We start from the raw sequence: 27,889 nt of genomic DNA on the forward strand, positions 1-27,889 counted from the left end.
TGACTAATGCTTTTTACGTTCACAGTCATTTACTTTTCTCCTTGGGCAGCCAGCTCAGACAAGGTTGGGTCCATCCTGGCATTGGATACACACTCTTTGGGCATTTACCATGAGCTAGATTCTTAGCTAGACACCCAAGACGTGATATACAGGGACGATGACAGGCAGACAGAGGATGGACATGGAAGATGCCCTTGCAGGAGGGAGAGTATGGTGAGGAAAATGAACATCAAGCAAAGGGCTGCAGGTGAGACAGGTGTTCACAGAGCAAGGGACAAGCCATCCCTTGACCTTGGCCAGGAGAGGTCCAGGCCCTGGGGACCTGGTAGGGGCCAATAGGCCTTGGCACAATGGCACCTAGGTCTCAGGCCACCAGAGCCAGCAGCGCCAAGAAGGCTCACAGAGGCATAGTGGGATTTTCTCATTTCAGTTGCCTGATCCCTCTCCGTAAGTAGTCAGAATGGACAGCTAATGGGTGATGTAGGAAAGATGTTAGGGTTCGAACTCTACAGCCAAGAAAGAATTCTTGAGACATCTTTGGCTCAAAAAAGTGGTTTTATTAAAGCACGGGGACAGGACCTGTGAGTAGAAAGAGCTGCACTGGGGTCGTGAAGAGTGACCGATTATACAGTGTCAAGTTTTGAAACTGATTTACATAGTTTCAAGGAGGGGGTTAAGGAGAGCACAAGCTTCCCAGGTATTTTGGAAACGAGGTTCCAGGATCTGAATGGGGGCTAGCTATTGTTAGGAAAAGGTCATTTATTACTATTTTGTAAAAACTCAGTCATGAGGCTCTTCAGATGTGTATCAGTGGGCCATGTGCTTGGAGGATGATTGCCAACATGTATCTTGAGGGGTAGAGATAAAGGAAGTTGCCAAAGCAATTTTTGTATGTTAAAGTAGACTTACAGGAATCTGGGGGGTCGGGCTAAGATTGCCTTTTGCCCCCAAAGCATTAACATCGAGGCAGCTGGGTTCCTTAGAGGAAGGTCACTCTGCCTGGTTCAAGGACATGTCAAGGGGTTATAGGTAGTAAGGAAATTTAAGCTTTCTTTTACCTTTGTTTCCCACATTAATGGGCATGGATTTTTGCTTTGGAAAATGTGTCCAGGAATTTACTTCTCTTCATAGGGACTAGGATAAAAAGAGATGTGTAGAGGGGAAAGACTGAAGGTCCCACTGGAGGGAGGGGAACCCTACGTTCTGCTGCTTGCTGTGGGTGAAGCCAGCAGAAGCACTGGGGAGGGGCCTGGTGATTCAGTGGGTTAAGCGGCTGCCTTCTGCTCAAGTCATGATCCCAGTGTCCTAGGATGTAATCCCACATTGGCCTCCCTGCTCAGCAGGGAGCCTACTTTTCCCTCTCCCTCTGCTGCTCCCCCTGCTTGTGCTCTCTCCCTCTCTCTCTCTGTCAAATAAATAAATAAATAAATAAATAAATAAATAAAATCTTTGGGGAGAGGGGAGAAAAGCAGCACTGGGGAGTCTGAGTTGGGGGCATGTCCTGAACTGCCAGCAGATTTTAGGCTTTAGGATTTGAGAAGAAAACTCAGTACTGTAATACTATATAAAAATAAATGGGCAACTACTGGAGTCTGATACTTATCTTAAAGGCAAAAAAGAATAAATAAATCGTGGTCCAGAAAAAAACAAACAAAACCAAAACAGGATCCAGGCAGTCAGAGCACATGGGGAGGAGTCATCCTACCTGCGGAGGCCCCAGGATACCCCCTCTGAGAGGAGATAATTCCGCTCTAAAAGTGCCCCTCCCTGACCCTTGAATTCAACGCAGACTTGCCCCAGCACCGCCACCAGCAGCCCTCCTCCGGGGGTCACATGGCTGAGAGCAAGCTCCTACCCTCAGACAAATTGGCAGCTCCAACGCACAGCGGAGTGGACCACGCGCTGGGCTCCGAAGGCGCGGGGAGAAGGGGTGGGGGCCAGAGCTGGTCTCAGCGCTGCCCCCGCAGACCCCCAGCCGAGCGCAGAACTCATCCCACCTGCAGCCTGAAGGTGGAGGTCGCATGTTATCAGCGCACCCAGAGGAAAGATGAAGGAGAACCAACTTAAGAACAGTTAAAGCAATGGTGACCCTAGGGGTGTCACGATGGGGAGTTTGGGGGGATCTAGTTATTGATGATTATTCTTAAGGGTTGGTGATCACGTGCAAAGCGTGCGAAGCGCCTCGCCGAAGGGGCTTGGTGCCGTTCCAGGTGGGAGGTGGTGTCGGAGGTGGGACCCAGGAGCCCATCTCCCACCCGCAGCGCCACAATCCTGCAGCGCGCCCTCCGGGTGAGTCCAGGCGGCACCCGCGGCGCTCGGGCCGGATCCCTGGTGGCGCGCGTCTTGGACTTGGGCGGGAACAGGGCGGGCGGTGACCGCGGCTCCTCCCTCTTCGGCCCGGGGCTCCCCTACTCTTAACCCGCGCGCGGGGGCGCCCGGGCCACTGGGCTCCGCAGAGCAAGCGAGCGGTCAGCGCCAAGCCGGAGCCGCGCGCATCCAGTCCCGAGGCCGACGCCTGCCTGCACGCCGGCATGGCCCCCGCAGCGGCGTCGGGGGGCAGCACCCTGCCCAGCGGCTTCGCGGTCTTCACCACTTTCCCGGACCTGCTCTTCATCTTCGAGTTTGTGAGTGGCCTGCTCGTCGGTGCCGGGGAAGGGGCGGGAAGGATGGTGGCGGCCGGATCCGCCTGCTGCACACGTCCCCGGAGCATCGGGGTAGCAGGGCTAGACTGAGGAAAGTCTCTCTCCTCCTACCCACCCCCCCGGTCGTTTGGCCCGCTTTAGACAAGGGCAACAGGGTAAACAGTCTCCAGGACCTAGGTGGAAAAACCAAATTCGCAGCGTGGGTCAATCGTTGGAAGGAGGCCTGAGTCCACTTGCTGTGCGCTGGTTTCAAAGCCGCGCTCCCAACTCGCTTCCCAGGAGCCGCGCAGAGTATGCCCTAGCAGGAGAGCGACGTCCTTGTAGAAGTGGCCAGCTTTTCCCAGGGTTAGGATTTCGTTAAAAAAAAAAAAAAGAAAGAAAAGAAAAGAAACCTGAGTACGTATTGCCAGCCAACGACGTCTGGAGATTGGGTTGGTGTCGTAGGAGGAGCTGAATCTGGATTATTCTCTCTGGCCTTTAAAGTTTCTGGCGAGTGAACGTACTTGCCACAACTTTGATCTGGAAATAGTAAATCAGGCCATCGTTTGCTGGCCGCGGTCGTTTTGCCCTGTGCTGCGGGTGGGGGTAAGGGAGAGGGGCTGGCCTGAGCGGTCCTGCGCCCTGGCTGACCTTGAGCAACAGGAACTCCACTGGTCCCTTCTCGAGCTGGAGCCGCGCTGTCTCCGCCGCTGGTGGCTACAGAAAGGGCTTCCCACGCCAGGCTCCTAGTAAGGGGACCACCGTGTAGGGACGGCTGCAGACCGCCCCCAGCCTAAACTCGCAGAGGCCACAGACCCTTACCTGGGAGAGGGCGTGGTGTATTTACTCTGTGGGTGTGGTGTGTGGCGGCCACAGGGACTCCTTTCTGTCACCCCCGCAGCAGAAGTGGCTGCCTGGAGGGTTGGTTGGAAAAGAAATTGTCCAAACCTGACTTTAAAAAGGGACCCTGCTTCTTATCGTCTGACTGGCGGCAGGAGGGTGTGAACCGCAAAGGGAGCAGATTCTGTTCTCCCTGGATGGCTTGGGGGAAAAGGCTAAGAGGGCCGAGGCTGCGTGGGGGCACCCTGTCACTGAAGTTGTGTGAGTTGAATTGAGCCCAAACCTAGATGTATCCAGAGTGACTTCAAATCCTGGAGCTAGCTAGAATCAAGGAAGTGACATCTAGAAGAAACCCTGGACACCACTAAGCCCAGCCCCATCATTTATGGATAGGGACACCCAGGTACAGAGGGGAGGGGCTTGCATTCACTGGAACATTCTTTTCCCAAATGGCTCATCTGAGGTTCCATTCAGCAGTTAGCGTGTGCTTGCCCAAGGCTGGATTTCTGAAAAGAGCATTTGGACCCTATGACTTGGGAATGAGTACTGGGTGGTTCCTCCAGAGGCTAGTGCATTTACAAAGGCAGTTTCATAACCAAAAGAAATGATGGCTAATGGTGAGGTGTGATGGGGCAAGAGAGATTTTTAAGCAACAAAAGGTCTTCCTCGTGTCTCTTAAATTGCCCTTGTGAGTGGCTTACTCTGCCTTTGTACCTGTTTGAGGAGCACTAAAACAAGAATCAGGAGAGTGTGTTACTTGAGCTCCAGGCAGAAGATCCTGGCACACCATCTTCCTCTTGCCCTGACAAGAATGGGCTCAGGTGGCAGCAGGTGGTGGTGGGTGGTAGAGGTGGGGGGGAGGGGGTGGCTTCACAGAAAGGACAAGCGCCTAGCATCCTCTGCCTCCTCTTGGTATCACAGCTTAGGGGGAGTGCCCCGGGGGTAGGAATAGCCCAACCAAGCAGGGCCATCTGCTGGGTGGGGACGATAGGATACCACCCCCAAAACCCAATAAATGAAAGTGCTTTCGAAAGCTGGGCGTGGGAAATCTCAGAACCATGGATTAGTGGAAATTTACTCCTCTGGGGGCAGTTTTGTGATCTGAGATGGTAGGGGCTTCTAGAAGAAATCATTCTTTCTTGCTTGGAACACCTTCTTCTCAGCTGTGTTAGAGGTGATTTTTTTTCTCCTTAATGGCGCCTGGGTGGCTCAATTGGTTAAGCATCTGACTCTTGGTTTTGGTTTAGGTCATGATCTCTGTGTCCTGGGATCGAGCCCCTGGGATCGAGCCCCTCTGTGTCCTGGGATCAAGCCTGCGTTGGGCTCTGACCTCAGCGGGGAGTCGGCTTGAGATTCTCTCTCTCTCCCTCTCCCTCTATTTCTCCCCTGCTCACGCCCTTGCATGTGCATTCTCTGTCTCTCTCTGTCTCTCTCTCTGAAATGAATAAATAAATCTTTTTAAAAAGGGCGGGGCACCTGGGTGACTCGGTCTGTTAAGCATCTGACTCTTGATTTCGGCTCAGGTCATGATCTCAGGGTCATGAGATCGAGGCCCATGTCAGGCTCCATGCTCAGCAGGGAGTCTGCTGGAGATTATCTCTCCCTCTCCCTTTGCCTCTCCCCTGACTTGCGCTCCCTCTCTTAAAAATAAATAAATGGGGCGCCTGGGTGGCTCAGTCGTTAAGCGTCTGCCTTCGGCTCAGGGCGTGATCCCGGGGTTCTGAGATCGAGCCCCACATCAGGCTCTTCTGCTGGGAGCCTGCTTCTTCCTCTCCCACTCCCCCTGCTTGTGTTCCCTCTCTAGCTGGCTGCCTCTCTGTCTGTCGAATGAATAAATAAAAATCTTTAAAAAAAATAAATAAATCTTTTTTTAAAAAAGTGATTTTTTTTCCTCCTTAACCTCAGCCCTACTCCTCCACCTCCCTTCCTTCCTCCCAACTTTCCAAGAGACCCCAGGTGCCCCAGTGTGTTTCTGAATCTCTTTCTTCCTCTCCAGAGTGGGGGTGCACGGGCAGGGTAGGGTGCCTGGGAGAGCAGAAAAGAAAGCAGACACTCCACACGGTTGTAACATTGTAGAGAGTTAGCTGCATGTGTCTTGACGTGTGGAAAGAATAGTGAGTTAACGGACTCTGGGAGGGTTTTTTAAAATTACAGACTATTACAACTCAACAAGAAAAAGACGCACCCCCGTTAGAAAATGTGCAGCAAACTTGAGTAGACATTTCTCCAGAGGAGCTGTACAAATGGCCCGTAAGCCATGAAAGAGACCCAGCGTCACTTGTCATTAGGAAAATGGAATAAAAACCACAATGACGTACGATTTCATGTGAAATTACGGTGATTACTATTGAAAAAAAAAAAAAAAACAAGAGAAAATAGCAAGTGTTGGCCAGGATGAAATTAGAAGCCTCATACACTGCTGGTGGAAACGTAACACGGTTCCTCTGCTTCTGGAAAACAGTTTGATGGTCTCCAAAAAAAGGAATTACCTGCCATACGACCCAGCAATTGCCTGGCTAGATTTGTAACCGAGATAATTAAAAGCAGGGACCTGAATGGGTACGTGCATGTGCATGTTTGTAGCGGCACTGTTCACAGTGACCAACAGGTGGAACAGCCCCGGTTCCGTGGATGGATAGACAAACTGTGATCTCTCCGTACTGTGGAATATTCTGCAGCCACAGAAAGGAATAAAGTACTGGTACATGCTGCAGAGCTGATAAACACGGAAAACACTGTGCTAAGTAAAAGAAGCCAGACACCAAAGGTCATGTATTGTATGATCCCGTTTATGGAAAATATCCAGAACAGATAAATCCATAGACAGGACACAACCCGGTGGTTTCTAGGGACCGAGATGAGAGGGAGAATGGGAAGCAAGTGCTTCATGGGAACGGGGTCTCCTTTTGGGGTGGTGAAAATGTTTTGAAGTTAGAGGGGTGGTGCACGACATCGTGAATGTGTTAAATGCCATTGAAATGTCAAGTTAGGATGGTTCGTTTTATGTTATGTAGACTTCCCTTAAGGTTTTTAAAGAACAAAAATTGAGAGATACTTCGTATTACAGAAAAGTCACCCACATAATTGTCACTTCACTTTGTCAAATCTTAATATTTGGCCTGATTTACTTTTAGCATTTGGGAAATAAAGCTTTTCAGATGGCCTCTAAACCCACTGGCCAGTCCACGATGATCTTGTCTTCCGCCCGTCCTCAAGACAATCCCTAGGCTGACCGTGGTGTTCATTACTCCCAAGCAGAGCTGGTTTAAGCCGAGATTGCACACATCCCCATGCGTGGGCTGCACGTGGCATTGTTTTATATGTTTTCACTTTGTGAAAATACTAACGTCCCACAGGTTGACGCTGTTTCTCTGCTCTTCTCTGGATGGACATTTTGGCTGTTCTCAATTGGTTGCTTTCTGCTAGTGGGGATAGCATGGCCAAGAACATTCTTGTATGTGCCCTGTTAGTTAGATGTGGGGAAGTCCTTCCCAGAACAGGGAACCTTCTGGTTCATAGGGAATGCACATCTTCCTTTTCCCAGCTGATCCCACATCACTGTGCAGAAGGATGATTCCAGTGTATGTGCTCCAGAAGCAGTTTCCCAGAAGCTGATGAAGGATACTAAGCTCAGGCCCCTTCCAAGACCCTGCCTTACTTTGTATTCTTTAATAAAAAAGGTCCCCAAATGGCACATGTTTCAAGCTAAACCTGGACCTTGCCAGCTCCCACTAGCAGGGTGTGAAAGTCTATTGTTCCTCATCTTTGCCACACGGGGTAGCATCAGAATTTGCAATTTTCTGCTAACCCAATGGGTGTGAAATGCTTGGTATGTTTTAAATCTGTAGTCCATTGAGTCGATTACTCACAGTTCGTACTCCCGTGCCTGACCTCCCAATAGCCTGGGAGTCACAGATGCCAGCGTCCAAGGCCAACAGGGCGGAGCTCCCCTCCCCTCTCAAGGCAAGGAAACTGCTCACAGGGGCAGGGAAGGGTGGTGGCTCAGGGGAGGGGTGGGGGGTGCTGTATGGCAACCTCACTCTGGCCCAGCACCCCTATCGCAGACCTCTGAAACCTACAGGGCTGTGCCAGGAAGTGGAAGGCTGGCCCAGCCGGGTGCTGTGTGCCGCACAGGCCGTATAGCTGTTGCAGGCAGTGCGGTCACAGGGGCACCCCATGTGGGCAGGCTCGCGGTGGAATGTCCTCTCCCAACAACTCCACCAGGGCCTTTGCTTCTGGCCTGTTCCCTTGTCCCCACCCAAGGAGGACTTCTCCTTTGGGGATCACGGTCTCTGCTTCCTCTTCCTCCTCTTCCCTTCTAAGCCAGGGTCTCTGTGACCCTTGGTCCACCATTCACAGAACAAGATGTGAACATAGGATGATTTTTGTCTCAGCTCTGCCCAGGGCCAGAGGAAACATCTCTCACAAAGTGAGAGATGACCGAGGACTTTCAGAACTTGTGAAGGAAATGCCTGAAAACAGGTTATGAAACCATTAACTCAGCCCCCTCCTCCCCAGCCTGTCAGAGAGGAAAAGCCGCTGACAGAATGGCTGGGAGTGAAGAGAGACCCGGGGAATGCAGACAAGGAGAGGGAGAGCCAAGGCTCCTAGGGTGCACTTTTCGGGGTGCAAGTGGGGTGGGGGAGCCACCTGGAGTCGGTTTGCATTCTCACAGTGAACTGGACACAGTAGTTACTCACATGAGACTGTTTCTCTGACCCAAAGTGACTGGGGACTTTTATTATTTGAGAGTGACCAGACGAGTCCTGAGACCTGCCCTAGATTCTCACCAGCCTGGGGAACAGCCGCCCTACAGAGCGGGCACCAGGCGGAGAGGGTGGGGTGGGGGCAGGATGATACAGCAGTTTTCTGGTCGGTGGTCTGCCTTCTGGTTACACTGAGAAGACAGCATGAGGACTCAGAGGAACTTAATTTTTCAGAGCTGGGGGGGGCAGGTGGCGGGGACTGGGAGGGGGAGGGAAGGGAGGTGGAGCGCAGCTTGCCCAGATAATTTGGTCTGAAGAGTGGCACTTCCTGCAGTGACAGCAAGTCCTGTCCAGGTTTCTGCCTTTACCCAAACACCCATGATGAAGTTTTGCCCACAGCAGTAAGGATCGTGAACGGCCCTGTCCACCGAGCAGCGCTGGGCAAGGCCTAGTTCCCTTCTTCCCTTCTCTCCCCCAAGAAGTCAACGGGCAGCTCAGAGCCACTGGGGAACTCCCAGCCCCTGGGTCTGCTTGTCAAAAACACACCCTGAGGGATCTGAGTCCCTAGGTTGAGGCTGGGCCCAAGAATCTGCATTTGCTAAGCCATTGATTCAGCAAGTTTTGGCGTGGCCATCAGTAGACCAGCCCACCTCCTTGACGTTTCCACTGGGGACAGGGTAGTGGAGACGGTTTTCAGTGAGAGGCTGGGGGAGGGAGCCAGATGCCCTAAAGGTTCTCCTGGGTTCAAGGCAGGCACCCTCTGTGCTCCTGACAAAATTTCCCTGCTGCCCCAGTCAGGGACCTCTTCTGTAGTCCCCAGGGAGTGCGGGCTGGCCCAGCTGGCCAGTGCAGGACGGTGGCTGAGCTTGGCCTTCACTGGCTGTGCCCACTGACGGCTGTGCCCACTGGCCCTGTGTCCTTGTCTTGTGTTGGGGGCCCCCCTCTGTAGCTGTTTAGAAGGGGGTAAAGACCCTGCCTGGCTTTTCTCCTTTCCTCCTCTCTCAAGGCGGGGGGGGGGGGGGGGTTTTATACAGAGAGGTCTCTCAGGGGTTTGTTCTTGGAGTTGAGAAATGACTTTTCCTGTTTTTCAAGAACCAGAGGGCTGCTTTGATCAGGAGTCAGTGACTTAGAGCTGTTCTCTGGAAACTGCTGAGTGCGATGATGGGGCTCAACTCCCACGCAGTCACCCGGTCACCCATGTGTCATCACCACCACGCTACATCGAAAAAGGTTGCTTTTAAGCTTTCCATAGGTCACTCCCTGGCTTGATGCAGATGGGCTAATACCTAGGGCGGTAGGAGGCGTCCTCTCTGCCTGAGCCTTTGGGAGACAGGAGGAGGATTCCCTGGTGCTGCAGGGGAGAGGAGCGCTCACACTGGGAGCACTCAGGTTAGCTCAGGGACAAAGGCTGACGATCTGCACCTACACGTCCTGCAGAGGGTGGGGGAGCGCACTGCACCGCCCGCCTAGGCCAGTTCTGCACTGTCTATGGAACGGCTTGGCTTTGCTCTGGGATTAGGCACATTCTCAGGGAAAGGCTGCGGGTGGGGACTGGACGACTTGGGGCCTGCCTTGAGGTGGGATGGGGCCAGCTGGCCTGAACCGGGCTAGGGGCTGAATTCATGGTTAAGCCCTGACCTCCACCCCCCACGCAAGCCTGTCGAGCGCTTCCTTTTTGAACTCTCAATTATCAGTCCCCGGACGTAATGTTTTGGACCAAAGGCCACCAGGGGCAGACATAAGATCCTCCAGCAGGTGTTCTCGTCAGGGGCTGATGGACACGAGGACAGTGAGTGAGTGGCACCCCTTCCTCCAGAAGCACTAATGCCATGGGCAAGTGTAGGCTGACTCCTCACAGGCTTCAGACGGTTCCTGGGGGCCTGGAGTGGGTGCCTGGTACTCTCTGCATGGGGGGGCCCCCCTGACCTGCCTTCTACATCCTAATGGAAAGGTCTTGCCCCTGGCTAACTCCTGCTGGGCACCGGCAGCATGATTATTTCCCAGGGTAATGTCCTGGCGCTGACTTTGTGCCACGCCGAGCTCCAGGCTCTCTACCACTCCCACCTCATTAATAGCTAATGTTCTGCCCACGCTGGGGCAAAACAACTCCCTAAGGCCCAAGAAAAATATGTAGGCACTAAAAGAAAAGCCTTGTCACCAGCCATCACACATTGATATGCACGGGCTGGGAAGAGGCACAGCCAGTCTCAGCTGACCTGAAATTCCACACCAAAGCCCCGGATTCTTGTGGGAACGCAGTTGGGCTAGGAGGGGAGGGGGCAGGAAGAGGAGGAGGGGGGAGAGGGCAGGAGGAGTACCCCCGGAACTCCTGGATCCAAGTTTGAAGAAGGCCCTCAGAAAACCAAGGGTGCAGGCTTTAAGGGGGGGGGGAGTCCAGAAACCGAGCAGACAGGGAAGGACAGAAAGTGAAGCTGGCATCCTCACACCTGTTAGTAGGGGTCAGGGGTGGGGTGCAGCTCATGACAGATGTCCTGTTGATGGACCCAGGGATGAAAACCCGCAGGCCTGTGCCTACAGGAGAGGGAGGGATGTCCTTCAGTGTTCTGATCTTTTGCTTGTTTTTTGGTCTTAAGCACAAACCTTGGTATTCAGAGCCTATTGAACAAGGGGAGGAGTGGGGGAGGGGAAGCCTGCTCCGGAAGGCACCTCCCTTGCAGTTCTCTTTAGACCCTGGGCGGCTGGGAGCTGGGGGGGGCGGGCAGCTAATGGACTAGTCTCCTGTCATTCCACGTTGCTGTTCTCCTGGCCATTTCCAAAGCGACCCTAGACGGGGCAGATTTCACGGTGAGCTGCTTGGGGGTTGCGGCGGGTAACTGCTTCACGCACGCAGGATCTGGATCTGGCCGAGGCTCCACAACCAGCCCGCGGGGGCTGCTGCTCAGTGGCTGCGGGCATGGGAGCGGGCGACTGCGCCGCAGTTTCTGCATCAGTAAAATGGGGCTATAAGAGCACCTACCTCAAGGATTGCTGTGAGGAAGAAGTGAATGAGTGTCGCATGCACAAAGCTCTTCAAACGACATGATGCATATAGTCACTGCTCACAGCTATTAAGTACAACTGTTATTAATTTACTAATGACTCAACCCCTGCTCTGAGATCAACCGGCCAAGCCCTGCTGAAAGGGGGCAACTGCAGGATGGGGGCCATAAGACCCCTCCTGTACCACCTTTTGCTTTAGATGCCCTTCTCAGGCAGGGGGTGAGGGAGATTTGGGAGTGGGTGGGGCTGTTGAGGGCACACTTGACTTGTCTCTGAGGTTGTCAAGTGCGGCATGGACACCAGCGTCTGCAGGGCCTCCCCAGAGCTGCCGGCCAGGGGCAGGGGATGTCTTCAGCCTCTCTCATGCACCACCCCGCCAGCTTGGTGCCAGGATGGGTGGGGAGAGCTTTGTGAATTCTCAGTGCCCTGCAAACGGTTGCGTCTGCCCCAAGGGGAAGGAACCAGTTACCCGTGGACCTGGGAGTAAGCTTTCCAAAAATGATTTGTCTTCGGTGTCAGTGTATTGCCATCTGGGAAGAGGATTGGTTCAGGAAGAGGGTGGCCTCTGGCACAAAAGAGTGCCCCCACCCCTCCCAGCCTCCATCCTGCCCTGTGGCCAGTGATAAGCCAAACAGGGCTGTATAGAGGGGCCTGACAGGAAGGGTTCCACCTCGCTTTTGTGTCTTAGGACTCTTTCCAGAACCAGCCCATAGTCCTCCACTGGTCTCTATGTGAGGCGTTCCTTCAGTGCAGGTGGCATGGTGGGACTAAGCCCTCTCTCCTTGAGGCCCAGACTTCCCCAGTGCCTCCACCAGGAAGCCCACCCTGAGAGCACCCCTTTCCTGGCACTTGGCACCTGTACGGCAGGCCCTTGCTCGGCTCTGCCTCTTGCCTGACAGACCCTAAGTCTGTCCGTGTTCCTGGCACAGACCGTGCCCTCTGAAGCATTTTCTTAGCATGCCTCGGTGGGACGGGGCTAACTGCTCACCTCCCACCTGGCTGACATGAATCACAAGAGGAGTCCCTGACTCCAGGGGCAGATGGAAGCTGAAGCTGAGAGGCACCAGCAATTCCCAAGAAAGAACCCCTAGGACCCTGGAAAGAAGCCCCGGACCTACGTGGCCTTCTCACTACAGAGGGCACACACCTGTTTGTCTGTTCGCTCACCACATTGTCACCATCGTGGTGACTCCCGTTAGCACCTCTTGTTTTTTGGAACTGCAGCCACGCCCATCGGGTCTAACATTTCCCCGGATTTGCCCTCTTTCACAGGTGGCTTACTGGTATTCTTCATGGAGCCTCCCGGTTTCTGTTTATCCTGCTGGGTAAAGCCTGTGGGTATAGGCGTGGTTAGGAAACTTTTCCATCCAGAAGAGGACACGCTTGTCTGAATGCCCCTCGCTCTGTGGACCCTAGAGAACTCTTCATACATTCAGGATGGGTGACTGTCCTCTGCACAGGGAGGGAGTGATCGGTGGCCGGAGCTTAAAGCCAAGGTCTAGTGCATACTGTGGGAGAGGTTTCCCCGGGACTTGGGGGAAGTGGGACCACAGGCCTGGACAGGGACCTCTTCTCAGTCCATTCTGACCCTGTTAATGTCTACTGCAGACCTGAACTCACCCCGTATCCCTTTGAATCTCAAGTCTCTATCTCCCTCTTCACAAACAGACTCAAGGACCCCTGAGTCCTGGCCTTAGCTCCAGAGTAGATAAAGGGACACTATCTAAGCCTGCCTTGGGAGGGATAATGGCATGATGGGTCCCCCTGGAAGGATGAATCTGATGATGAAGGGGCAGAGAAGGCAGAGCAACTTGCATAGGTAAACTGAGTCAGGTAATCTCAACACCACTCCTGGTGTTTGCCTTAAGAGTAACCTCAGAGGTCAGGCTCCCAATCGGCTGCCTTGTCAGTTAACAGAGGGGGCGGGGGTCCACACACGGAGAATCTTCAGACGCCTCCCCGCCCCAGAACCTCCTTAGGGCATCTGTGCAAAGTGCTGGGCTCTGTCCCTGTCCTGGGCAGAGGTGTTTAGCTGGTCACCCCCACTGGGGTCCCGACACTTTTACCAGGACCTGGTTCTGCCCTTAGTGGAGCCACGCTGCTCCAGTGGGGCCTGGCAGCAGGCCTGGAAGGGAGAGATGGACTCCCTATGTTAGTGGATGTCTTTGGATGAGGTCTGCCCCTGTGGGTGCACCTGCCTCAGTGCCGGCCGTGGTCAGGAGCTCTCTCAGCGTCTGCTAAATGCGTGGATGACCAAATAAATGAGGGAGGAGATGAGTGAGGGAGCAAGTGGAGGAAGCCTCTCCTTTGACTCACGGGGGGCTGATCTCCTCCACGCCAGGGAGGTGGGGCTCACACAAGAACCAGAGACGTTGGTGTAAACCCCACATCACCACCCCTCAGAACAGAAAGAGTCCTCAGCCTCCCTCTCAGACCTGTTTTCTGAAGAGAACAGCCAAGGGATGTTTGGAGAAGGCTCCCACGTTTGGGGGTCTTGGTCTTTCCCTCTGAGCTCCCTCTGCACCTTCTCCTACCACCTGGTGCTTATGTCCTCTTGACTTGACTTTGGTGCAATAGCACATCCAGAACCAGCCTCTGCACGCACACACACACACACACTCTCTAACTCACAGAATGATGAATCTTTTTAGCCACCCAGCACCTAGAGCTGGTCGAGCTTCTCATAGAGCACACAGTTACTATGCTGGTCAGATCCCTACACAACTTGCCTTTCTGGCATTGCAATAACCCCTGACTGCTAAAATAGTCCAGTGAGTATAGACATTTCCCTCAACACAATTTGAGGTTGCCGTTCCTGGTGGCCTCAAGAGAGCACCAAAGGGCTCGGAGCTCACGGCAGCTGGGACCCGTCTCATCTGGGGCGGCCATCTTTCCTTTTCCTTCCTAGGGAGATGATCTGCGGCCTCTCACCAAAGCGGCAGGACAGCGTAGCGTTGGGTGCACTGTCTACGTTCTGTAACCAGTTCCCTTTGCTTCTCGAGAGTTCAGATTGCAGACTCCTGTTCACACGTGCCCTCAGGAAACCCACACCGTGCCCGAGAGCCGTTGGGAATTCTGACGCTGGACTCCCAAGGCACCACACTATCAAGTGTGTATGTGGAAAGGCCTGCATGGGAAATCCTCTTTAGTTCACACCTTGACTTGTGACTGGGAAAATATCTGCTTGTGAAGACCCTGACAGAGTAAAATGGAGCCCCAGAAAAATATCCAGAGAATTCGAGCGATTCTCCTGCATTGACCTCAGTTATCCCAGCCGCGCAGCAAAAACACTGGGCGATTGTGGATGCAGAGCTCTTTCAGTCTGGCACAAGCAGTGGAACCACCGTACGAATCTCAAGAATGTGCTGGAGGATTCCTTTTCCCCCTTTTGTAACCAAGGCTCATTGTTTGAAGGGGAGGCTCGCTCCTTTATGTCCTTTGTGTTTCCTTCCACAGTGGTAGCCACATTTTCCTCCACTTTTGATTTCTGCGAGATCATCTGTTTTTCTCCTTTTTGATGTTTTGGAAGTTATTTTTAAATTCTAGGTCCCAATACGGTTTGGAGTGGATAACTGTGCCTGTGGAGATCCTTAGACCTGCTGGAATTTTCACACTGTTATGGACGAGGCTTTGCCTCATCATAGGGCAGTTGAGACAGCAAGCACTCCAGCACTCACCACGTGTCAGGCACTCCACAGACATAACCGCATTTCACCCCAACCCCATGGGTGCGCACTGTTGTTATCACTGTTTTGCCGATAGGAAATAGAGAGGTTAACCGACCACCCAGCTGGTATGTGGCAGAGCTGAGATTGAAACTTGGTAGGTCAGGCTCCAAAGTCTACACCCTTCCCCATGCTAGCCTGCCTCCTGTGGATTAATTCAGAAAGAAAAATTGGGAACCTTCTCTAAGTTTACACAAGAGCTCCCTCAAAGACTATCCCCTGAGGAATTTTATTTATTTTATTTTTTTTTTACAAAAATCATTCGATTGGCAGGCACACATATAAACTCTTTGAAGCCTTTGGAATTTTTTGGTCTGGTTTTGTGTATTACCCCTGGTTCTTAGGGAACCTCAACTCTGCTCAGCATTCCGAACTGTCCTGAATTAAAGATGGGTGGTTTCCTGTCCTGAAACACCGGGGATAGGGGCCTCAGATCACCAGCTCATCCCCATTCACAGACACCGAGGCTACACCCCTGCATCTGGAGGACACTGCAGGACGAGCTAACCTCACATTCAAGGCAAGACGGGGATTGAAGCTTAAGGAGAGGAGAGGAAAGGGAGCTTTGCACCGAGAGCCCAGTCGGGACCTGGAGAGGTTGCCTCAGCTGGCATCGCTGGACCGCCGAGCGGGGCATCGGAGACAGGAGCCACTTCTTATTCTATTTGACAGGAATGGCCAGGACATAATCCAAGGGCTTGTGTTATGGAAACACCTTCTAAGGCTTTTGGCAAACAGCCTGGGATGTCTGCTCCATGAGCTCTAACTCTACTTCTCTCCACTTGAGTCAGACCCCGGCATTGGTGTCCCAGGCAATTCTAGCATAGAGTGAGGGCTGCAAATGGTGTTAGTCCAGACCCACCACCATTTTCCAGCTTGGGGTTCTGGGCCCCACCGAGAGAGCTCGATGCAGATGATTCTCAGGCCACCCGACTTAGAGACTGTTTTCGGCAATCACCCTAGCCAGCTACAATGTCTCTATTATGGAGGACGGTGACCTGATGTAGGCAGGGGGTGGTGGGAAGTCCCGCCTGCTGACAGAGATGAACAGAAATGGGGGCATGCCTCCACTTGGATGACTAACGTTTCCAAATGATTGCCTCTGAGCGCCTGCTGCCGGGGAGCTGGGAGCCGCTTGGATTTTTCTTTACAAAGGGAAACGCTTGAACCCTCACCTACCCCCTACTCTTGACAAATATTTGGCCAGTGGGGTCCTGAGGTCAGGATGGGGTGGACTGCTCCCTGCCCGGGATGCCTTATCTCCCCGGGTGTGGATGCTATGCTGCCCTCTCTGTTTGCTCTTTGCACACGTAGTAGGTGGAGTGGGACGGGCACAGGCTTTGTCCCATGATTCACACTGAACCCAGCTTTCCATGGAGCCGGCCCAGAGATCAGTTCTTCAGCCACCCCTCCCTCCCAATGCCTACCTTGTGCCCAGCTCCCGGTTTTCTGAAGCCCTCACTGCTGCTTCAGCACCCTCTGGACTTGGCTATACTATACTCTATGATATGATATTATTATATTATGCACTTCTCCTCCCCCTGGAAAGCCACTCCTTGACCTTTGGGCCGCTAAACCAGTTAGTCCAACTCTGCCTTCAAGACTTGATCAGGGCCCTGCCCCAATCCAGGCTGCTTTGCCCACTCAGGGCTGCTTATCACCCTGCCTTGTTAACTGGCAGCCGCTGCATCTGTCTCGGAGGGCTGTTGGCCTCGTGCGTGAACAGCATCTCACCCCCGCGGTGGGGTGGCGCTGGGCACAGCTCCAGAAGCTTCACACTCACATCCATAGTGTCACCCAGCGTGCGCCAACCTGCAACATGGAGACACAGCTGCACACTGCCGTTGGTAGGCAAGGGAGCCGAGGCCCAAGAGCCTGACCCACGCTCCAGCCTCCTTCAGCCGCTTGGGTAGAGGGCCCTTCGCGGGGCTCCGGAGCCACAGTGGGGCGCGGGGGAGCTGGCACGGGCCGGGAGGAGTGGAGCCTTCCCTCGTGCACAGCTGGTACAACGCACATCTGCCCTGGGCTTCGCACAACAGCGGTCAACAGCGGTGCCTGTTTCCGGGGCGCGGCTCACAGACCTCTGCTGGGAATCGACTCCTCGGCTGGCTCTTTTTTCACTCACCCCTCCTGTCCTCAGGGTTGCTCTGCCCCCACCCCAGCACCCCTCCCAGGCCGTCCTCCCCGGGGACCTGTCGGGCAGGGCTGTGAGGGCTAGAGGACAGGCCCTTGCCAGGGGCAAAACCCCCCGGGGTTTTAATCATTTCATCTGTGCTGAGGACATGACCTTCGCATGATGTGTAGCTTTAAATACATTCCAGGGACAGACTGGGCTGGTCGCGTGCTTCCTTCGGGAACGTTGAGCGGCTCCTCCTCGATTTACAGCTTGGAGGCTCCGGAGAAATGTGTCCAGAGACACATTCACTCGGGGTCCCCCAAATGACAAGGGGTCAGAATGGTTCTGTGGGGTGTGCTGTGATGGTAGAGATACTTTGTAAAAGTCCCCTTGAGAGAGAATTTCTCACCTTGAAAGACATTATGCTTAAGGAAAGAAGCCAGTCATAAAAGCCCATCTTTTATTATATGATTCAACTCCTGTGAAAGTTCCGAATAGGGAAATCTATAGAGACAGGAAGTAGGTTGATTAGTGGTCACTTAGGGATGGGAGGGAGGGAAGTGGGCGGTAGCTAAAGGGTACGGGGTTTCTTTTGAGGTGATGAAAAGGTCCTAAAGTTGGCCTGGAGAGGATGATTGCACATACCTGTAAATATCCTCGAACCACTGAATTTTACAGTTTAAATAGGCGAGCTGTCCAGTACATGAATTATATCTCATTAAAGCTGTGTGTGAGGGAGAGAATTGCTTCCCACCATCTTACTATGAAACTTGCCCCTATAGACCAACCGTGCAAAGAAATAAAAAGCACAACTGTTAAAAGGACCTTCGCAAGGTCATATACCCAAAGGCAGGATAGGGTCCTGAGGTCTGCCAGGGGGCAGAGGGCTGGGATTGAGCCCAGGGTGGGCTTTGCTCCTATGGACAGGTATTCTTACCATGGGCTCCAGGCATCTGAGAGAGAGAGAGAGAGAATGCATTTTCCAGGGAGCTGGAACACAGCTTCATCGGACTGGTAAAAGCACACACCCAAAGCAGGTCAAGTGTCCAGATGAATCTCCAAGAGTCCCTCTGCACTGGATGCCAGAATCTCAGCGTCAGACCTGGGGCCACATCTAGCTAGCACACGCTCCGGACTCTATGGCAGGCGCTCTGGTCGGGGGCTCCACTCTGACCTCACCTTATTTTTCCTGCGTCTGATTCCCGACCAAGCCACACAGGGAGAAACCTAGCTAGCAGAACAGCCTGAGAGCCGTCCTCTCACATTTTGCATTTCCTGGTACCATCTGTGCATTAACTTACCTCATACCGTTTTTAGTTAATTTTGCCCAAAATAACCGTATCACTATCTTAAAAATAAAATCAAAACCAAGCTGGGCCCGAGAGCCCATGCTCTAAGGGAGCTCCAAACCCCTGGCTCAACCCTGAGCCCTTCTTGCCTTAGAAAAACAAAAGAGTTAACAAAGAGAATCATTTTCCCTGGTGTGGCGTTCAGTGTTCATCAGTGCCATGTCCATTGGCCACCTACGATCGCCTCCGGCCCCCTGGGTCCCTCGCAGGATTCCCTAACACAGTGCTCTCCCCTCCACACGCAACGCGTAAATCGTTCCAGTTTACCCATACCCACCTGACAGGAGGCCCTGAAGGCTGGTTAACTAACTCAGACACTGACGCACAGCTGGGACCGCTGTCCCACACCCAGGAGTGAGCCGTGAGCAAGCGGGACCTCACCCCCTCCCTCACATGGGCAGGGATAGTGCCATTTTGTACCTAACAAGTACACCGATTTTGTGCTGGGTGGAAGGGCAGGGCTCCCTGAGAGCATATGAGCAGGAACCTGAGATTGGTCCTCCTTGCATGGTCACCTGGCACCCAGGTACCGGCGCTCCGGAGAGGAGCATCCCAGACCCTTGCCTCTGCCCTCCAGACAGGCATGCCTGCTTCTCCCGCTTCTCAAGGCCATGCTCGGCCAAAGTCTCAGCCGCCGGCACGTTCGTGTCCCTTTGCCAGGGCCCGTTATGGAAAATGTCGAATATTCTTTGTGATCTTAGGGACAGCTATGGATGAAATGCACACACACAGATCTTATGCTATGGTGGCCTAAGGATTTTTCTTTAACTGTTTTATTTAACTGTTTGCTCCAATGACTGCAAGTTGTAAAATGTGCCCCCCACCTCTGCCAGTGCCTTCACGGGCCCTCAGAGTCAACAGTAGAGGAAGTGTTCTGGTCAGAGATGCCCAGATCGGAGTCATTAGGCCCAACACGGATTTGATCACCCCAGTTTCTTCATTGCTCTGATTTTGTACTCAAACGGGATTCTGTCCTGATGCTTCTCTGCTGAGAGGCTCAGAGAGCGCCTGTGAGGACGGAGGGCTCTTGCCCAGCACGTACAGGAGATGGAGCCCAGGCACCGCGTGAGTTCACAGGGGACGTAGGGCTGGGAGGGCAGCCCGTCCTCCGCCCCTAGATGCTCCGAAGGACCTTGGGGACCTTTGACCACAGAGCCCTCTCCACCTGTGTCCCAGCCTCTCCAAGCACAGTCCTTACCGAGGCGGGGACGGTGCAGGAGGCTGAGGAGACTTCCCAGGGATGAAGAGGGAGAGGGGAAGAGAGGACAATCCCAGCCCCGGCACGTGTGCCTTTGTCCTCGGGGAGCCAGGACTGTGGCCTCGGGCGGGGGGGGTGTTATGACTCCTATGCTGTCCTGTGCTCCTCTGAAAACATGGGGCTCCCTGAGACTTCGGGCACCAACAGGGTGTCTTCTGGATAACAACAGGGAAATGCTTCTCTCACGCCAGTCCTAGGCCACCCGAGGAGGCGGGCTGACCTCTCCGATCCAGCCCGGACCTCAGTAGTCAGAGCACTTCCTGGACTTGAGGATTTAAGGGGTCAAATGTTTTTAAAAATTATGCTTATGACATAGTGTGGTCGATTATTTTGCCAAGTAAAGAACAAAAGAAACTGCTAGTCACTAACCTTTCATAAAAGGAAATATATTAATGTCAAAATATTTGGATTTGATCTAGACTGAAACCTCAGAATAATGATAATACTGGAGGAGATAAGGCCTTTCTTGGGATGACAAATTACTTTGCATCCATGTGCCTCAGTTTCCCCATCTGAAAAATGGGTCAGTACCATTGTTGGGGTCGTTGTGAGAATTAACTGAGTTAATATTTGTTGTGAGAATTAACTGAGTTAATATTTACAAAGTACTTAGGACGGTGCCTGGCATGTAAGTGTGATATACGTTTTTGTTAAATAAAAAATTGAAATTGTATTTAAAACGTGAACAAAGGCAAGCAAGCCCGGGATTGGACTGAGACTGGCACTGCAGCTAGAGCCTGTAGTGGGCGGAAAGAGTCATTTTCGGTGAGGAAAGTGCCCACCGCTGTTCTCTGCCTCCTTCCTGTTTTTCTGCCCCTAAGGCCCCAGCGTGACTCTAGGTCTGGCTGTTCCTGGGTGCGGGCTCTCCTGCTCTGATGCTCACCCCCGCCCCCCCCTCCGCAGGTGTTCGGGGGCCTGGTGTGGATCCTGATTGCCTCGTCCCTGGTGCCCATCCCCCTGATCCAGGGCTGGGTGATGTTTGTGTCCGTGTTCTGCTTCCTGGCCACCACGACTCTGCTTGTCCTGTACATAACTGGTGCCCACGGCGGGGAGACTTCCTGGGTCACCCTGGTGAGTCACAGCCTGGAATGTCTGAGGCGGGCAGGTGGGTATTGGACCCTCTCCCCTGGCAGGCTGGCTTTTTGAGTGCTGGGTGAAGCTGTCCGTCGCTGCTTCCTAGGCCTGTTCCCAGGCTGAGCGGGCCAGGCCTTGGGCTCTGAGCTCTCCCCACAGCAGCCCAGGGCTCCCCACAGTGAGGTCAGAAGAAGGTGAAGGCAGAGGTTGACTGTCGCTGCCTGATTCCCATTGGGCCTGCTCTGCTTTCTCCTGCATGACTGCCTTTTTCATGGATAACCAGCAGCCCAACCACCCCTCCCCAGCCCGCCTGCACCTGTGCCTGCTGGCGTCTCCCAACGTCCAGGAGAGCTGGTTTCCATCTTAGGAGGGGGCAGGGACCTGGCTGCCTTGGCTGCCCAGTGTGAGGCCAAGCTTCCTGGCCAGCGCCCAGGGATGGCCTTCTAAAGCAGGGTCCCCAGAGAAGGACTTGGAGGTGGCAGACGGATGGCCTGTGGTCTTAATTCTACATAAGTTCTGCCTTGAGGCCCTGGAGGGGGTAAAACATACACATGGGAAACCTACCTTTTATCTACAGTGGAAGGGGGCAGGGCCATTTGCCGGGGCTTCTACTCTCAAAAGGCCTCCTACTTAGACTTTTTCTTTTTAAGATTTTATTTGTTCATTTGAAAGAGAGTAAGAGAACTCAAGCAGGGGGCGCAGCAGAGAAAGTAGCAGAGGGGAAGAGAGAAGCAAACTCCCCACTGAGCAGGGAGTCCAACTTGGGACTCCATCCCGGGACCCCAGGATCATGACCTGAGCCAAAGCCAGACGCTTAACCGACTGAGCCACCCAAGCGCCTCCTACTTAGTCTTTCAAAATCACCTCCAAATTGCAGCTACTTAAAACCCCATTCTAGTACCTTTTTGCTTTTAAACACAGCTGGAGTTCCCCCACCCAAGAAAAATTGAACACTAACAAGACAAAACCACAGTGGAAATGGCCTGGGCCTTCTCACCCTGCACTGGCCACTGAGGCCACATCTGAACTGGGACTGTGACCACCTAGGGTGCTTCTCAGGGCCAGAGCTAATCTCTGCCTGTTAGATCCCAGGCTGCTCTTCCTGACCCCCACCTCTTCCTTGATCCCACCTCAAGGGAAAGCAGCGTTCCTCCTCCCTGAAGTCCTGACTGTGGCCCCCACACCAGTGAGATAGAACCCGCTGGGCAGTGCTGGTTACACACCTTCTGTGAGGAGGGGGCTGGGGTGTGATGTTGGGCGGACAGGGCAGGGGTCGGGGCAGGAAGGCCCTCCTTTCCCAAAGGAAGCAGCAGAAGATGAGGGCAGGACCTGGGCCTTGTCAGGAGGGGACCAGGGGGGAGACAGGCCTTGCTAAGACCACACCCGCCCACCTCTCTGACGGCCCTCTCTGACCCTGCAGGATGCAGCCTACCACTGTGTCGCTGCCCTGTTTTACCTCAGCGCCTCTGTCCTGGAAGCTCTGGCCACCATCGGGATGCAGGAGGGTTACACCTACAAACAGTACCACGAGAACATCTCTGCCGTGGTGAGTCCCCGTCCACTTGCCCCTGGGCCCAGCTCCCTGTGCCCACTGATTGACAGAGGGTCAGCAGAAGGCTGCTTGGGCCTCCCCTCTCTTTACGCCTGGGGGCCCACGCCTGGGTGGGCTTTGCAAAAAGGAAATGACCTCGAGTGTCAGGCAGTGTCTGAGCTCTCCACAAACGATCTTATTTAACTCTCCCAGTAGCACCAGGATGTAGGCGCCCATTTCACAGATGCAGAACCAGGACGCTGAGAACGTGGATAACTTGCTCCAAGAGGGCCAGGAATTGTTGGTGTCCAGAGCAGGTGTTCTGTCACCCATACTCTCTCAGCCTCTGTTTAGAGCAGTGAGTGAGTCCTGGCTCTCTCGGAGTGGCCTCCCCTCCAAGCACACAGCCAGGCCCGGGGAAGCACTGAGGCCGCCGATATAAAACCGAGTGGCCAGTGTCTCACCAAGCCCCGGCTGCGGAGTGGGGCTGTGGAGAAGCTTTCTGGGCCCAGCGTGGCCAGACCCCTCAGCTGGGGGTGTTTGCTGCTGCGGTTAGGTCTTCAGCTGTTCTGAGAACCTGCTGGAGCAGGAGGGGCCAGAGCTCACAAATGAGCCCATAGTTCCCGTCCGACTCCCTCAGAGCTACAGAGATGTTAAATATCTTTCTCCGAGCCCTCACGGTGAGCAGTGCGGGGGCCCCGGGGGCTTGAGCCTCATTCACTCCGTCAGCGGAACAAATGGGTGTGCCCACTGCGTGTGGCCAGCGTGCCTGGTGCGTGCGGGCCTCTGGACCCTGCAAGAAGTGTTCTCCAACTGTGGGCCAGACCCGTTGTGGACTTTGAGGTCATAAACTGGATTTTCTTTTTAATGGAATGAATCAGAATGACAGAGAGTAGGAGAATGTTTTAACTCATAAAACCTTTTTCCAGAACTCTGCACGTGTGGGCTCCCGCCCGTAGGCAAACTCGCAGTATCAGATGTGTTTCTAACCATGGGTGTAAAAATATGGAAAAGGTTCAGGAAGTAGCACTTCTCAGATCTAAAGGTCGGCCTGTGAATTATACAAATCCTGAGGTCAAATGGGGTGACCGATCACAAGACCCCAGTCCCAGGTGCCAAAACTGTGCCGTCCCCACTTTTTGGAACGAGTAGACCAGAGGCTGAGAGAAAACCGGCAGGGAGGGGCACTGTTGGGCTCTTGGAAAGGATTTGGCAGGGGTGTTCTTCCTGCTTCCAGAGAGAAGGGTCTGGAGGAAAGTTCCTGAAAGCCTTGCCTGCTGGTCCCTATGGGCCCATCCCCTGCCCCAAAGAAGCCACATGTTCCCCTTAAGTTCCCAGCCTACTCTCCAGTTCCATAAATATGGCCACTTCTAGTCCCTGGCACCCCCTCAAATGTCCCATAATGTGGGACTGTCTCCTATATTGGCTCATCTCCCAAGATGGCTGGTTTCTAAATAAGAACACAGCCAGGAGGCACCTTGGGTCTTCTTCCTTCCCTTGGGAGCCTGGTAACCTGCCTCGTCTGTCATCTCTTCGAGAGCCTCACACCTCACCCTCTCCCAACCCCAGAAGTCTTCTCTCCGAACAGACATCAGCAGCAAGGCATTTGACAACAACTTCCATGAAATTATTGCAGATGACAGTCGTAGAACGCACGTGGAATGAGGCTGGCGGGGAGCAAGCCAATTAGGGTGAATGACTGCCTTGGCCCACGGGACAGATCTCTAGTTGAGAACCACTGTCATCTACTGTGTTCCAACTGTCTTCTTTTTCTTCTTACCGAAATGCAACATACACCCAGAGAAGTGAGTAGGTTGCAAGGGTACAGATGGGCGAATTCCCATGAAGTGAACTCCTCTGTGTAAGAAGCATCCAGATTGAGAAATAGAACAAAAGAAATGGCTCCCAGGGACCCCTTGTCCTGCCGCTATCACCGTGCACCCAAAGGAAGGATACCGGCCTCCTGATTTCTAGCCACCTAGTTCAGTAGTGCCTGCTTTTGAACTTGTGTAAATGGAATCATGCAGTGTGCATTCGTCTATGTCTGGCTTCTTTCTCTCAACCTTAGGTTTGGGGCTCATCCACATTTCCGGGTGGAGATATAGTGTTTATTCTCATTGCTGTCAAGCATTCCACCGATGACTACACCAACGTCTATTTATCCACCCCCCAATTGCTCGTGTCCCCCCATTTTTGTTAGTTGAATTAGACCTACATGGGCATGCCCAGGCCAAGTCGGGAGCGCCAGAATCCAGAGTCAAAATGTGGCCAGTAGGCCAATGCACTGGGCTAAGGGTAATAGATGAGCATGGTTCAATGAAAAGTCACGCTTTTCTAGTCAAAACAGCAGCTGTATCCGTGAGCAGGGGAGCCCCTGCCCAACCACAGTGTGCCTTTCCCACGTCCTGGGGGTAGCCAGCTGGGGAATGGGGAGGCATGTCAACACCTTCTCCCACACATTCCTGGCCTTTGGAAGCATCTGGCCTGCCTCTCCTCTCTCTGTGTTGCTTAGTTGGAGCGGCCTCAAAAGCTAAGCTTCGCCCTTTCTCCCCTCTCCTTTGTTGGCCGCAGAGAGTCTGTGCCAGAAGGATCCCTGGAATTGGTGGGAATAGACTGAGAGCAGCTGGAAATTGCTGCAGAAATCTGGAATAACAGTAACGGCAGCCATTTAGGAAGAGGGGTTTCTGAAGGGGCAAGTATATGCATTCATGTCCCTGGCTCTTAGGGTCCCCAGTGTGCCATGGCTTGACCTCACTTGGCAAATAAGTGTCTGTTTCCTGTTACTGCTGGGGACATCGGAGGTGCTCCTGCCAAGGGTTCTCATTGGGTCTGGAATTCCCCAGACAATGAACTGCTCCCATCTGACAGGGAGAGGTGTTTTGGGGGGCGAGGGTTCTGCTCACTCACCTACAACTGCTCCTTTTCAATGGTATTCCCGGATGAGTTCTCTTAAATTTGTTATTAAATAACTCAGCTTACTCATCGCCTCTGGCCAATGAGGGTGAAGGGTTCGCCCATGTGTGGAGGCAGGGAGAGAGCAGGCATGATGACTGCTGGTGTTTATGGGCATTTTCAAGAGTCATGGAACCGTAGCTGCCCTAACGTCGTGCCTGGGTTGGAAACTCTTGACCCCCACACCCAAGGTCACAAATCCAGGTGCAGATATTTGACTTGGGGGCAGGCAAGCCTTCAGAGAGGCCAGCCACGCAGAGCAGGTGATAGGAATAGATGATGCCCACGTGAACACAAGTCAGGGCCTTGACAGGGACAAAGGGACCATTTGCCGCATTTCCAGGGCCTTTGTTCCCAGCGTCGAAACGCTGACTGGATCTTTCCGACAGCTTTCTCAGTAAGCCCCCCCTCCTTTTTGCCAAAGCGCCAATCCCTCCTCCTCGTCCCAGTCCCTCACTTCCATGACCCTGGCACCCTTGCCCATGCTTGTGAAATTAAGATTCCTAAAATAAAATTCTGGTAGGGGTCTGAGGATGACCAGACAGCATCAAGACCTTAACCAGAGCCAGTACCCCTACGTGTTCGTATTCTCTTAGCCAAGGCCAGTGAATCACTGCTGGTGCACCCTGGCCTTACTGGTGTGGGGGAAGGGTGCTTTCCACGGAGAGCAGTATCATTTGAGGGGTCTCTGAGGGCCTCCGTTTCCAGCTGGGTCGCACCAGCACGGTGATGTGTGATGGCAAATAGTTGACCTTGCACACCAAGTCCTGTGAATTGGTGGGTCACCTAGAGCTCTGTGCTGAGAGCATTCTGGGGCCACATCTGCGCTCAGGAGAAAAAGACGTCTGTGGGAATGATGGGAATCTGCGGCGGCCCACACCCTTTGGGGCCATCTTCCCCGGGCACCGTGTGAGTGGCCGGCTCAGTATGGACAGCCCACGCGTTGCCCTCCCCCCACGCACCCCCATTAATCGTTGTTTATCTTGGTTTCAGGTGTTTTCATACGTGGCCACTCTCCTGTACGTGGTTCACGCAGTGTTTTCTTTAATCAGATGGAAGTCTGCATAAAGCAGCAGAACTTTTGCTGAAAACTCAGACGGTGTTCATGGATCAGCCTGCCTTCCAGCGTAACATTTTAGAATGCAGAAATACTCCCGATGGTGGAAAACAGGAAACAAACAAAAAGCAACGCTCTGTTTCTTGTGGGTGTTATGTTTACTCTCCCCTATACCTCCATGTCAGGGTTGGGGGCTTGCTGCGTTTAACCTCCAATGTCTGAGCTGTCTTTCTAGAGTCATTTTCTGTTTGTGAAAGAGGGCTGTGGGGGTGGGAGATGGGAACAGTGACCACGAAACCAAGACCCCCTGATGACTTCTGGACCGGATCTTGAGAACTGTCTGCTGGAATTTCCCACGAGCTCTTTTGAGTACCCATCCTGGGGCCCGTTTCCCAGTCTTCATGCATCGTCTACCTGTCCTGGGGAGTAAGGATCACCCAGCAAGTATCTCAGATGTCCCGGTGGAAGATGATAAAACTTTGAAATACTTTATAAAGTGCCTTTATGCTCAGTACTTTTGTGGGGTGCTTGGGGGTTTCCGTTTTTGATTTCCCGGTATCAGGGACTCCATCATTTCAGCTTTCTTTCTGAGGAATCTTTAGGCTTAGGTGGAACCTCTCGAGGCAGCATCAAATGGCAGATCGGATGACAGCTGCGTGCGCTCGGCCACTGCGCCGCCAGAGAGCCCGTCCCCAACCCTAACCCTGAGTATCCCCCCTCTCCAGCTACCAGGCATGTCGATGGCTTCGCCCTCTCTGGAAACTCACCAATTACCAGCCCGGGGGACCCCTTCTTTCTAATGGAACGTAGACCCTCCCCCACAAGACAAAGGGGCCTGTGCTCCATTAGAAAGTCCTTAAGCCAGGGCACACCTGTGTGGCTCAGTCGGTTGAGCAACTGACCCTTGATCACTGCCTCAGGTCTTGGTCTCAGGGTCATGAGTTCAAGCCCCCCATTGGGCTCCACACTGGGTGTGGCACCTACTTAAAAAAAAAAAAAAAAGAACAAGTCCTTAAGCCAAAAGAAAGCAAGGTGCAAAAGTATCTTCTCACATCTCGTGAAGCTGATCAGAAATTCTCTGGGCAGTGTGCTTTGTGTTCTGTTCCAATTAGGGATGTGGGTAATAAACCATTCCTTAGAATTTCCTTGGGCCACTCCCAAGGAGAGCAAGAGGACCAGATTACTGAGGGAAAGGAAGTAAGAGGACAAGTGGTGAGTGCCATGTTTTAGGTGTGGGAGAGGGGGCAGTTAGGAAGGAGGGCGCTCAGTTAGGAATCAATCCTGAAAGCCCAGTTGCCATGTTAAAATCCTGCTTTGTCCCTTTGCTCAGAGAATTTAATGATATCCCACAGCAAGTCACCAAATAGGCGCCTCAAAAACCCGTCACCTCCCAGCTGTGGAGATATCCAGGCGGAGGCTAGCGGCCACGTAGAATGAAGATTCAAGGCTCAGGCAGAGGGTAAAAAAGCTGACATTTTACTCCCCTTCCAGCTTGGGGATGTCTTGACTAAATGGGGTCTCAGTGGTATTTTCAGGAGATCCTTTGTGATCCCAGGGAAATCGTACTGGAAAAAGGTCACTTTTAGTGAATCCACTTAAAGGAAAATTTAAGTAAAAATTTGATAGTCCATTAGGAGCAAAAGTTTAGATTGAGGCTTTA

At 53.2% G+C, this 27,889-nt stretch overlaps 1 protein-coding gene across 1 annotated transcript; it reads left to right on the plus strand.

Annotated features, from left to right (window-relative positions):
- The first annotated feature begins 2,422 nt into the window (after positions 1–2,422).
- On the plus strand, positions 2,423–26,721 carry MAL (mal, T cell differentiation protein). The gene is made up of 4 exons (XM_002927051.4): positions 2,423–2,624; positions 20,519–20,686; positions 22,110–22,235; positions 26,166–26,721. The coding sequence occupies exons 1-4, from the start codon at positions 2,532–2,534 to the stop codon at positions 26,238–26,240; spliced, it is 462 nt and encodes a 153-aa protein (XP_002927097.1). The 5' UTR covers positions 2,423–2,531; the 3' UTR covers positions 26,241–26,721.
- Positions 26,722–27,889: the final 1,168 nt, after the last annotated feature.

The sequence above is a fragment of the Ailuropoda melanoleuca genome, chromosome 4, assembly GCF_002007445.2.
Source record: "Ailuropoda melanoleuca isolate Jingjing chromosome 4, ASM200744v2, whole genome shotgun sequence".
Taxonomy (NCBI): Eukaryota; Metazoa; Chordata; class Mammalia; order Carnivora; family Ursidae; genus Ailuropoda; species Ailuropoda melanoleuca.

Bases quoted from the DNA above. Each gene is read 5' to 3' on its own strand.
- MAL (XM_002927051.4), top strand. From the start codon at position 2,532: ATGGCCCCCGCAGCGGCGTCGGGGGGCAGCACCCTGCCCAGCGGCTTC. The intron at 2,625-20,518 runs GTGAGTGGCCTG...CCCCCTCCGCAG, and splicing joins TGCTCTTCATCTTCGAGTTT to GTGTTCGGGGGCCTGGTGTG. The intron at 22,236-26,165 runs GTGAGTCCCCGT...TCTTGGTTTCAG, and splicing joins ACGAGAACATCTCTGCCGTG to GTGTTTTCATACGTGGCCAC.